We start from the raw sequence: 13,753 nt of genomic DNA, 5'->3' as shown, positions 1-13,753 counted from the left end.
CTGCTCTGACTCGGAGTCGTGTACACTGGTCTCGATATTTTCTTCATCACGCTCTGAATCTGTTTCTTCAAGCATACTCTTCTTTCGGCTCGTCTTAAAAAATTTTGCGAATATCAGCAGCGGTGAGAGCTCTTTTATAATAAATGAAACGAAAGAATAAAAATATTCGTAATACATAGGTGCTGAAAAGAAAATAACTTACTTTGACATTATGCCGCGTATTAGTATATTGATTTCTAGAGTTTTCTTCCAAAAGAATTTAAAAAATATTTGTCACATTAGCTCGTAAGAATAACCATCAGTTACTACCACGTCAACTGTAAGGGTACTGTAACGACCAACAGTTCTAAACAAACAGTGGACCATCCCCGCCGAATATATTTCGCTGGCGTACTCAGTACGCCATACGCGCGGACTAAGGGTTAATATGAAAATACGTTAAAAAACGATGAAAAAATTAAGTCAACAAAAATAAATCATAACTCAAGAAATATCAACATAACAATCGTGAACAGCAATCAACCATGTAGAGCAACCTAGTACTTGATTGGGTATCCGTTGCTGATGATCACAGCCTGGCTTCCATGAGGCATGGAATTGATCAATGCATCGATAGTGGGCTGTACGAACTTCGCCCACTCCGCCTGCAGCTGTCGAAACTTCTCCTCGGCAGAAGTGGCCCGAATGCCCGTCAACTTGTATTCCATAGTGTCCCACAACGGTTCGATGATGTTGAGATCCTGGCTCTGGCTGCACCAATCCGTTACCGCCACTTGACGCTACGCGAACCAGTTGACGACGTCGCTGAACGTGTGCTTGGGATCATTCTTGCAGGAACCGCCAACCTAAACCTATGTTTTTGTGAGTCTAGGGAAGCATGTCATCATACAGAATGTCCCTGTACTTATGACGGTCCATGGTTTCCGTAATGCTGACCAGGGAGCCGGTGTCAGCAGCGCTGAACCGGATTAAGCAACCCCAGATTATGATGGAACGACCGCCATGCTTCATGGTGGGAAGCAGGTACTTGGGATCGAAGCGAGTGCCCGTAGGACGGCGTATCCACAATATGCCGCTAACAGGAACTTGCTCTCGTAGCTCCACGCGCGCCTTTCTGTTCTTAGCTGAAACGAGTGGTTTCTTTACCAATTTGTTAATTAATTATCGTAACCGACGTAATCATTGCAAGTATGCAACCAATATCACAGTGCAATACGCATCATACGCAAATCGCGTATTGCAATAAAAATACTGTGACATTGGTTGCATACTTGAAACGACGTCGGGTACGATAATTAATTAACACAGTATACTGCTTTGCCGCAATGAAGATTCTCTTTATAATAAGAGAGAACGTTCAATATGTGTTTCTATATTTTTCACACAATGTAGTAAAATAATTCTTAACGAATGTTTTTAGTTTGGAAATTACATTCAATGCGTCTTTACAACATGTAACTAGATTACATTCCTCCTCCTCCTCCACCTCCTCACCCTCTTCCGCCTCATTTTCAACATTTTCTGTTCCTACCGAAAATTCCAAGTCCTTATCTTCCGTCTCGACGTTTTGGTCAACAGTTAAATATTCTTCTGCTGTTTTTACATTATCTATCCCCAGTCCTTTACTACATTTAAGCAAATCAGCTAGTCTCGCGAGTGGCAAATTATTTTCAACATTGTAATCATTCTCGTTGAACTTCCTTGATTCAAGTGCAAGCTCTCTAACATATCAATTGATTTTGATAATTTAGAAGCCAATTCTACGAAATCCATTTTTGATAATAATAAATTAATTGAAATTAATTTAAAACGGTTGTCATTAGAAAAATATATAAACAATTTATCAATTATAAAGTATAACTGCATAGATATTATAATTAATTCTGATAAAACTAGAAACTTTAAGTAAAACAGTTATTTGATTAGTTATATTATGAAACGTATTTTAGCAAATCGATACATTACAAATAGTATCCTTGAGTTCGAAGATTTTCACTTTAGAATTCACCGAGTTTCCAGGAAAACATAATTGAAAGGATTTGCAAGATTGTTTCTTTAACATTTCGTGAAATTTCCAATACCTACGTCTTTCGTCTTTCCTTTTTAGTGTATGAAAGCTTTTGATGGGACGTAAATCACAAAATTCTCTTGAAAGGTATGACCGATTTAGTGCGCATTTATGTTCGTCTAATTGGCAGCTGAAGTTTCTGGTAATTGTACTTAGGAAACTCGGTTAGGGGCCTGCATTAGGTAAACAGGGTAAAGTTGAGAGCGAAAATATTATGGATTTATGATGATCTTTAAAAAAGAGTTACGAACGGCCACTTTAAAACGTTGAAAAATTTGTATATATACCTGCTTCGTATTATTTTAATATTTCCACGAAATTTCACATTTATTTCGAATACTGGATATTGTCTCATCCGTATTGAGAGTAATTTCAAAAGCAAACCCGTTTTAAATATTATTCGAATTCAAAAGTAGGTATTTTTTTTGTTTATTCAAACCCAGTTAGAAAGAATAAGGACTTGCTGAATTGCTATCAGTTTGTTAATACACATTTATGATTTACAACTAAAGTTCTTGACAACAAAATTAAAATTATCATTATTTATTTCCGCTATTACTTCGTGAATTCGAACAATATCGTCATTAATTTTGATAGGCAGAGTAAAATATATTTTTATGTTTCCCAATATCAAAAAATCTATTGGAGTTAAGTTGAAAACATCGATTTAAATTTTCTACAATCATAATTTAGTAGGCACTCCATCTACTACTTGATGTCTGTTTTAAGATACGGAGATTTCTGATTACACATTCGCAATATTGCAAGATTTATCGCTTTTCTAATATTCTGAGTAACTTTATATTTTTAAATGCAACACCTTGTATAATAGTTTATTATGTAAAAATGATAAAAGAAGATAAACGAACTAATTAATTATATCATGTTATCATTTTGTTACTGATACATTGTTAACTAAAACTGTCTGCAATTTGACATGTTTTGAAGAGTTGTGCAAAGTATATCATGTCTTTAAGTCGGATCAAAATGAAAATGAATGAATTACTATTCTAACGATGAGAGGGTACAAAGATATATACCCAAATCGTTCCCCTATCTATAAGAGGTGCACAGTGTGTAATTTTTAGTATGTAGAAGGAATAAGTGTACCAAGCTTACGATATTGGAGATCAAAATATAAAAGTTAAGCTCAATGTGGTTTACAAATGTTGCCGGTTTATGCGATATAGATGTTTAATATTATTTAATTAAAAAAATAGTCCCTACTTAAGTATATTTGCAAGTCGAAAATAAATTTATAACCAAACCTTTTTCAATAATAATATAATATAAGAAGAAATATGATATACATTAACAAATAAAACAATTAATTATTTACATCAATATATTGTATTAAAATATCTATTAAATTTTCAAATTCAGGTGTATTATGTAGAAGTGATCGGTGATTACAACAAATTTTGCCCTAGATTTTTTTCATGGAATGGTTGCTGAGATATCGATCTCCAACGTGATTATGCGGTCATTTGCTGGTTACTCACGCGGTTAATGAGAAGCAGAGAAAAAATAAACATAGAAATAGACAACCTATGCATTATAAATCAAACCTTAATAATAGTTTTTTAGATACAGTGAAAGCCAAAAGGCTACATACAGTATCTATTTAGGAAGTAAAACATAATAAAATAACAAACAAATTAGTATTACAGGGTGATTAGAGAACCTCATTTATTCTTGGCTTCAATAGCTACGTCACAAAAATTCATCAAATAACACAAAACTTGACATGACCAACAGGAGTAAATAAGGAGTAACACATTTTATAAAAATGCTCGCTACAAATACCATTATATTTGTGTCCAGTGGATATTTGTTATTCATAATTCCAGATTATTTAAGACATATCAAATGTGTAGACCTTCAGCTTGGGTATTCGGTCGAAGATGATGATGACGCCGAACTGCATATGGCGCAATTGTAGAGTGAAAAAAAAAGTTTTTTTTATACATGAGACAAACTACTTTGGTGTGAGATATAACGGTTGCAAGTTGGAAAGCAACATTTTAAAATTTCTGAGATTCTGTTCCAATTGAAAATTTTAATGCATACACAGATCTCTCTGTCTCCGTAGCATTACAACCTTGGGTGGGTCTTCGCTGACTTTGCAATTTGCCTCCATTTGCTGCGGTCCAACGTTAATTCCTCTGGTAGTTCTATATTTAGGGTTCATAGATCTACTCCATACTATCTCTCCGGCGCATCCTCGGTCTTCTCAGTGGTTGACACGTTTGTTGTCTCTTACCATGGCGGGCCCACCTCGATCTTTCAGACGTTATTACTTTTACTATGTATATCTAGCTGGTGATATAGTTCTTCCAGTGCTCTATTAATCCCCATTCTATATTGCTGTGTGATATTATCCTTGACTAGTCAGTATATCCCTCTAAAAATTGTGCTTTCTGCGATTTTTAGTTGGTTCTCAGTCTTATAATTACATGATATATTCTTATCTTCCTGTAGCGGCATACATTTTCGATTTCATTTCCTTTTGTAGCGCAAACCAGCAGTTATTTCCTCCCGGTATTCTGTTATCAATCTCTTGTGTTATGTCGTAGTCACAGGTGATTGTAACTTCCAAAAATTTAAAGTGATAACCTCTTTCAAAATTGTATTAGTCCGTTGCCACGTTATGTCCTATTCTGTTGTATTCTTGTTGTAATCATATATTTTGTTTTATCTTCGTTGATTTGTAAGCTAACATCCATTGCAGCAACTTCCAGTTTGATGAACTTTTCCTTGACATCGATAGTTGTATCTCCCACTGTATCTATCAGCGAAAGCCAACATAATTCGAGGACCTTAATTTTTCAAGCGAATCGTTTCTGTGTTTGTCTTCTACACGATACCACAGAATAACCAGAAATGATACTGACGTTGATTCGTTTAATGTTGGCGGCATCTCGTTTTGTGACCTGGATTTAAAATGCGCCATATTATCGCGAGTTACCAAAGTCACAGAATAATCAGAAGTGACACTGGCAGTATCCCGCCAAATCTTTACCACTAATACCAGCATACCTTGGCAACTCCCTATAATATGGCATCAGTTTGCTCGGATTACCACCAGTGTCACATCTTGTTATTCTGTGACGATACTTTCTAATACGATGTTAAAGAAGAGTGGAGATAGCGCTTCTTCCTGTTTGAGACCATGAGACAGTTTTCCTTCAAGTCTTACTGCACTTGTAAATCCCTCCACACAAGCTGTTGTAAGATTAATTAATTTTTTTAGTATGCCTAGTTCTGGCATGGCATCCCACAGCTTCGATGTTATCAGTATGCCTGCTTAAAATCTATAAAAAACTGTTGCAATGTTTTGTTGTAGTCCCAGCATTTCTCCATTATCTGCCTAATAGTGAATATCTGATCTACCGTTGATCAATTCTTTCTAAAGCCACACTGGTAATCTGCCATTTGATGTTCCACATATGATGTCAAACGTTCAAATGACATTAGGAAAAAGACTTTATATCCTGCATTAATCGCCTTTTTTATGAATGGGTACCGATAGAAAGTAAGCACCAAAGTTTTTCCTCTATTGTTTAGACATTATACCGATGTAGTATCGTTTCCTGGAGCTTTGTTATTTTCTAGTTTGCTGGTAATACTTCTTCCACTGTCGATTCTTCCACTAAGAATTCGGCCGTATGATCAAGGCAATTTATATAATAAATTTGTTATAGGACTTATTCAGTTATTTCACTCATTCTTTTCTTATAAGCTACCGTAGGTCTTAATTTCATGCTACAACAAAATGTGCTCTGCGTACAATGAAATTATGAAAAACGCCCTATCAATTTTTCTGTCTTTTGCTCCCATAAAAATCTTGCAAAATTTTCAATCAGTAAGTTGACCCTTTATTACTCAGATCATAAAGTTAAAGCCAGTTACACGAAACTTTTCCGCAGGAATTAAATGCGTTTCAGTGACGCATGGGACATGTACATTGTAATGAGCTAGGAAAGCTTTTAGTAACTTTTTTTTATATTTTGTGTTTTATTTGCAGCCTTGTTAGGCGTGAAAAAAGTTAGATATAAGTTCGTTGATACGTAACGCTATAATTTCTGTGATGACTGATGTGATATTTTATTTTAAAAGACTAATTTATTATTGTTTTATTTTGGTCCAATTCATATAGTTTAATGTAATGATAATATAATATGTTGGAGAGAATCTCGGAGTGTTTGGGTTAGGAGATGTTCAAAGGATATTAACAACATTTTATGGAAATTCTATTGTGTCAAATTATTGATTTCTACTAATACTTAAAATCTATTCTCTTTTCATCATCAAATTCTTACTTTTTAAATATTTCATGAGTTCGGGTTAAAACGTAAGTGAGTGCAGATCTAAAATAAATAATTTATTCGAACGAAAACACAAATATACATATACATATAATAAGAGAAAATAAATAAGTATCATTACATACAAACATTGGCATCATCATCCAAAAGAAAAGCTGATGAACTACCACCTCCAATTGTGGATCTTGGTTGTCCTCCAATTGAGGACAACCAAAAGAAATACAACTGGAATCCAAATCAACTAATAACTTATAACAGACTTGTCCTTTTACAAAGCCTTGAAGAAACCGGGAAAAAATCACAACATTCATCCCAAAATGAATCAATAATTAAAATACCACCGATTAACCTGCCAGGTATAAAAAATTATAAAGAAATAGTAGGAAATTTATCGAAAGTAAACATTACAAAGTTTACTACTAATACAACTTAGAACTCACTCAAAATTAACTTAGCAAACATAGAGGAATACAGAAAACTTGCCAAATTTTATAATGGACACAAACGAAACAATAATTTCAGTGGTGATAAAAAATATACCTGTCTCACTCACTATGCAGAAAGTAAAAGATGAACTTACTCGACTAAAGCTACCCATAAAAAAAGTAGTAAGATTGTTAAACAAAAATAAACTTCTCATACCCATTTGTGCCATAGACCTCACGGCAAATGACAATGGTCGTGAAATATTAGAGATCAAAGAAATACAACATGCGATTGTAGAGGTAGAATACAGAAGAAAACAGCCAATTATTACCATAATGTCATAGATGCCAAAAATATGGACATACCAAAAATTATTGTATATTATCTCCAAGTTGTGTAAAATGTCAAGAAAATCATTTGACTAAAGATTGCATTAAACCAAAAAAAGCACCACCACAATGTGTAAACTGCCAAGGAGATCACCCAGCTAATTACAAGGGTTGCACATACTATAAAAACTGAAATATCAAAAATAAACCCAATGTAACACATAGGTACCCCCAATCAAGCGTTAAAAAGTGCTTCAAGAACATCTACCAAAACTCCCAATCCCAGATATCCTTACCAAAGCTACGCGCACTCAACAAACCCAAATCATTCCTCCAACGATATCAACACTCAATCAGTTGTAACAAACATACTAGAATCCCTAATGAATATAATATCTCCATAATTAGTACAAATTAAAAATTTTATCACAACACAAATAATTCCCAAAATACTCAATGTCTAATCAATAAACTATACGTAATCTAACACTTCTTAATTGGAATGCAAACGGCATCAACACACAGCGAGCCATCCTTATAGCCTTATTAGCAAGGCATAACATAGACATAGCAAAAAAACGCGTAACGGAAACGCATTTAACTCAATCAGAGAAATTTAACATACCAGGTCTCAAAACCTATCGCAATGACAGGCAACACAAAATCGCTTCAGAGGGTGTAGCTATATTTGTTAAAAAACTCCTAAAGAACTGGAAAACGACACCTTATAATTGTAAAAATCTTGAACCAATATCAATAAAAATTGAAACAAAATAAAACAACAATTAAAATAACAGCAGCATATAGACAACCAAATAAAGTAATTCTGGAAAGTGATATTGAAAAGCTGGTTAATATCAATGAAAGTACAATATTAATCGGCGACTTAAATAACAAGCATCAAACATGGGAATGCAAAGTTGCAAACCCTGCTGGAGAAAAACCTATTGAACTTGTCTAACATATATAATTTTCAAATATCAGCTCCAACTAATTACGTGTATTATTCGTATAGGTCATATCATCAACCGGATATATTAGATATTCAACTAAGTAAAAATTTTTATGAAATGACTCAACAATGCGTTCTACCGGAATTTAGACTCAGACCATCTCCCGGTAATAATTAGGTATGACACAACACCCACAATAATCCCAAGACAAAATTCACTTATTAATGGTAAAATAAACCGGAAACTATTTCAAGACAGATGTGCAATAAATTTAAATAATAATGCTCTCCTGACCACAGAAGAACAAATTAATACACGAGTATCCAAAATTACAATAGCTATCACTAAGAGTGTAGTACAAGCAGCCAGTAAACTACCTATACAAAAACGGCGAAATTTCACAACCCCAAATGAAATTCTGGCATTAATTAAACAAAAGCACAACGCTCCAGAAATCCGGAAGCCAGAACACTATTTAACCCATTGTCGCATCGAGTAAAAAAAGAATTAGATATATATCGCCATACCAACAATACATATCCAATGCTAATCCAGGTGAACACGAGATGTGGAAAACCACACGTAGAATTTTACAGAAACCGAATGAGATTTCGATAATTAAGGAAAATAATAAATCTTATTTTACTGATGAAGAGAAAACAACGATCTTCGCTGACCATCTTACCTGTGTATTTACTCCCTTAAACAAGTGTCCAGCACATCAAATCATGTTTAAATAAAACTATAAAATTATGTTTAGCTAGCCAGCTTATTCAATGCATGCTTAGCAATTGGATATACTTTCCTGAACTATAGAAGCATGCTAATATACTATTATTCCATAAACCAGTTAAATGAAAATCTAAACTAGAAAGCTACAGGCCAATTAGTTTATTATGCACGTTATCAATACTCCTTGAGAAGATTATAAAAAAGAGATTACTGGATGAGCTAAATAGACAACAGATATTATCATCTTTTCAATTCGGGTTTAAACAAGGACACTCAACAAGTCATCAACTCCCACGGATAGGTGAAGTAATAGAAGATGGTTTCGAAAACGAAATGTACACAACAGCGCTCTTCTTGGACATTAGACAAGTTTTCAATCGAATTTGATTGGATGGATTGAAATTCAAGATTCTTAAATTTTATTTACCACAATATCTCAAATCAATCCTTCTATCTTTCCTGACAAACCAAACCTTTTCCAGCAAAACCAGAGCAGGTTTCCACGAGGCAGTATCCTGGCCCCCATTCTTTTTAATATTTATTTATTTAACAATATCACCTAAATTATTCAGAATGACATAGCTATATTTGCGGATGATACAGTCTTATTTACAAAAGATGAAGATCTATATACAGCAATAAGTAAATTACATACTATTACAACCAAGATAAACAAATGGCTCAACCTATGGAATTTAGACGAATAAGAAACTCTCAACAATTAGTTAACAACGACAAACAGATAGAGTGGAAAAACAACGAAGAAGCAGTAAAATATTTGAGAATTTATTTAGATACAAGACACATGGAAATATCATACCAACTTGAAGCTAAATAAAGGTTATGAGAGACTAGCTGAATTATATAGTATCATGAACACGAAATCTTCCCTTAAACCTGAATGCACTATTCTAATTTACACATCGTTAATTCGCCCAATGGTGATGTACGCCTGTAAGATATGGGGAAATGCATCAGAATCAAATCAGAAAAAGTTGTGTGCACTACAAAATAAGATACTTAGAATAGCTGTGAACGCCGAATGGTTTATCACAAACAAGCAACTACACAACGAATTGGGCATTTAAAACGATTCAAGAATTTATTTCAACAAAAACCAAAAAGTTCCACGAACGACTACATAGGTATGTGTGAATCAACAGAACTCTACACTTTTGGCAGAAGAAATCTTCACAGGTTGCATAAAATAAAAATGCCATGTGTAGCTCTAGAGCTAGTTCTAGTGGTCTGGTAAATAAAAAAAATAAATATTTCGTATAAATATTATAGTTACAAATTAACTCATATAAACTTTATTCAATATTCCACACGACATGTAGTAAAACACATTTGTGTTTTATGTATAGTTTGCATAGTTTAAGTTTTTCATGATTTTTGTTGTGGTTTTTTGTAGATATGATTGTGATTAAGAGTAACAAACTTGTTGACTGAAGATGGAAGTTGATCCCGAAACGTCTCTAACCGTTTAATATAGAACATTTACAGAGGAAAAAGTGGTCTTTTAAACCTTTTATGTAACAACACCTCTAGTTTAATTTATCGTTTTGTTTTAAATTAGTTTAAATATTTTATTATCTACTAAATTGTGATTATTATCAGGATGGTGGAAATTGAAACAACTAAATTAATATCGTAATATGTTAATAATTGGTTATCTTGGTCATCATCCTCTATATTACCGAGTTTAATAATATAATCGGAAAGTTTATTGGTTCGTATAACGCTCGACAAATTACAACTCAGAATTAATAGATGTTGAACCGCTTTGTTTAATTCCATATATACGTTGTGGCATTTCTCGATTAGTTATGGGTACCGCTATGTTTGCGGACCTGGTACACGGCAATTTGATTTTGCCCTATGTTAACTCGAACAACCGGTGTAATATCTATTTATTGTCCGATGCGAAACGTTCGTACTGTTTATCTTGTAAAGTGCTATATGAAAATAATAATGTTACTGGAAACTATCTGTTGCAGAGAGAGTAAACGATGTTGATGGTGTTGAACCAGTTCCTTGTCAACCTTGGACATCGCGTCTTTCAAAGATGGCACAACCAAATTTAGATTACACGGGTAAGTATAAAAAACTTAAAAAACGTAGAAAAGAAAGTTAAATTTTTTTATCAAAAAATAAAGGAATTGAATACAAAAACTTTAATGGAGCCAATGTCAACTTTTGTGATCTTGGAAACTTTGAATCGCCGAAGGCGTAGCCTTATTATTTTTGCGCGTTTCAACAGGCGACGAACGAACGAAAACTTGAAACAAAACGCTTGTTTGTCGACAAGTTAGAGTTGGGGAGAGAATGGCAGCCCTCTGTGTGCGTTCGGAAGCTGGTGTGTTACAAAAGGGAATGAAACGTAAACCGGCTCAATGAGGTCACCATTCAACAGGTCTTACTTTACTTTTTCCACCGCATCCGTCCAAAACGGATTGGAAGAGAACCTTCGCTCGTCTCCTTCTATTAAACAAAAGTTGAGTGGAAATTTCTCGGAATCCCAGGTATTACCGGAAGTACTTCGTGCGGAAATTGCACAAAATCAAGTGACGAAAGGGAACAATCTTGTAAATGGAACTGTTCTTTTGAATGTTTTTTTTTTAAATTACTAGGTTGTAAATAAAGCTTGGAAGTATATGACAAAGCAGAATAAACCGAAACCGGTGCCGTATGTCTACAATGTAGTAGTTGTTCCGTGAATCCCACATGAACGTCAGGTCATGCATATTTCAAAACGACTACGAAGCCCTCTTTGCCTCTTTGGGCGTATAAACTTTCACCTAACACCAACGGTTTTTTGAGACCTTGTAAACCGCGAGCAGTGCATCAAACACCAGTTCTTCACTTTACAACGTTCCAACTGCATGCCGTGAAATATTACTCGTTCTGGAGAATAAATTGTGATGCAACGCTCGGCATTGCTTTTCTCCTAACACCATTCATACTGTTTACTTCTCTTTACTCTAAATATATGATTGTGATTAAAAATTTCGTTTTTTTAAAATAATGTCAAAATATAATTTTACGATAAAAAGAGATGATAAATTTTTTTAGCATTCGAGAGCTACAAATTTTAAAGGTAGATTTTCAAAATCGTACATATGTACGAATTGCTATATTATGATGAAATAACCAGCATTTTATAACAAATTTAATGGAAATTTTGTGTACCAATAATTCTCCAGCACGAATTGAGATATAATGGTGAAATAAAGTGCAGTATAAAGCAAATTTGATGAAGATTAAAAGCACCATAACTCAACTCAAAATTCTCATTTATTTAAAAAATAGAAATCATATATCAAATTAACGGCAGAGGCAATATGCCAACTGCAGCAAATAGCAATTTTTTAAATGCATAGAAAAAATGCTGAAACAGATCTATGGTAACACGATTTACGGATCTTCCCATTCTCAATAATGGAGAGTTTTGACAGGTATAGTGTTCTGGGACTAGGTGTTATAAATACAACCCCTATAGAACCGACAAGCATTTGTTCACATCACATTTGTTGTTCAAAAGTTTATAAAAATATAACATATCCCTACAAAAGCGACACTGGCTGAGAGTTAACATACGAAAACAAGTGCAAATTGATTCGTAATCAATGTATGATTGAAATATATGATATGAAAGGAAAATTTAAAACAAAGGTACTTGAGGGATTTAGATTGAATACGCTCAATTCTAGATGTATACGAATGATACTGAGGATTCCAAACGACGCTGCAAAAGTTTTGGTGTGCTACAGACATAGGCAAAATAGAGATTAACTAACATATGCCAGGCTTTGCAGACAACAGTATCAATATGTTTATTAAATAATAATTTGCATTCAAATGTAACACCCAAATCTCTAATAAATGGGACACGTTCCAACTTCTCACCAGCGACGCTATAATTGTAGTGGATTGTGTTTACCCTCCTAGAGAAGGAAATAATATTCTACTTTGATAAGTTTAATGAAAGGCGATTATTTAAGCAAAAAGCATGAAGATTACTTAAATCAGATTGCAACTTAGAACAATCAAGAGGTGAGAAGATACGGAGAAAGAGTTTCAAACGGTCAGCATACATTAATATAAATGTTAAACAGCAAAGAACCTAGATGACTACCCTGGATCACCTCAAGGAACCGACACAGGATTAGATAAAAAACAATTAACCGAAACAATCTGACAAAATCTCTTTTTCAGATAGGAAGCAAACCGTTGCAAAAGTTTCCCCTGAATACCAAACTTCACTAGTTTAAACAGATCCAACCAGTCCAGTCGAACGCTTTGTTAAAATCAGTATAAACTGAATCAAATTAACAAGAATCATCCAGATAAGATAAGATATACTGGGTATATTCATGCAAGTTACTCTCAACCGAGCGACCAGCAAAAAAACGTGTTGTCTACAATTAATTTTAGACTTGCACAGAATAGATGTGATTGAACCACTTTTTCAAATACTTTCCCAAATGCTGGCAATGCCCCATATCTATTTTCGGTAATCAGATATAACACCATGGTTCAAAGATTTAAAATGTATGTAAAAAATGTAAAAAAACAATAATTTTAAAGCAAATTTAATCAAGATTTAGTGTGCCATAAACAATTTTTTGTTTTGCATAAACCTCAGTGTTATAATTTTTTAAACTCAAGTCTACATTTTCATTCATTTAAAAAATAAAAATGTAGAAAAGCGGATCTCGAAAGAAAGCGAAAGAATTGAGATATTACGATGAAAAAGCCAACGTTTTAAAGCAAATTTAACTATGATTTGGAGTGCCATAAATTAAATTCTTATTTTGCATAAACCTCATAGTTATGATTTTTTTAAGCTCAACTCTACGTTTTCATTTATTTAAAAAATAGAAATTAAACAAAAACCGTATCTTAAGAACGAAT

At 33.7% G+C, this 13,753-nt stretch overlaps 1 protein-coding gene across 4 annotated transcripts in view; it reads left to right on the top strand.

Moving 5' to 3' along the window:
• LOC111415637 (SCY1-like protein bma) overlaps positions 1–13,753 on the top strand; it is a 265,493-nt gene that overhangs the window by 212,478 nt on the left and 39,262 nt on the right. For all 4 annotated transcript variants that reach the window (XM_071197964.1, XM_071197963.1, XM_071197957.1 and 1 more), the window contains exon 5: positions 10,837–10,932. In XM_071197964.1, coding sequence (XP_071054065.1) covers positions 10,837–10,932 — 96 coding nt within the window. The remainder of the gene's footprint in view (positions 1–10,836; positions 10,933–13,753) is intronic.

Source organism: Onthophagus taurus, chromosome 1 (genome assembly GCF_036711975.1).
Source record: "Onthophagus taurus isolate NC chromosome 1, IU_Otau_3.0, whole genome shotgun sequence".
Taxonomy (NCBI): Eukaryota; Metazoa; Arthropoda; class Insecta; order Coleoptera; family Scarabaeidae; genus Onthophagus; species Onthophagus taurus.
This window is presented reverse-complemented; position numbering and strand designations above follow the sequence as displayed.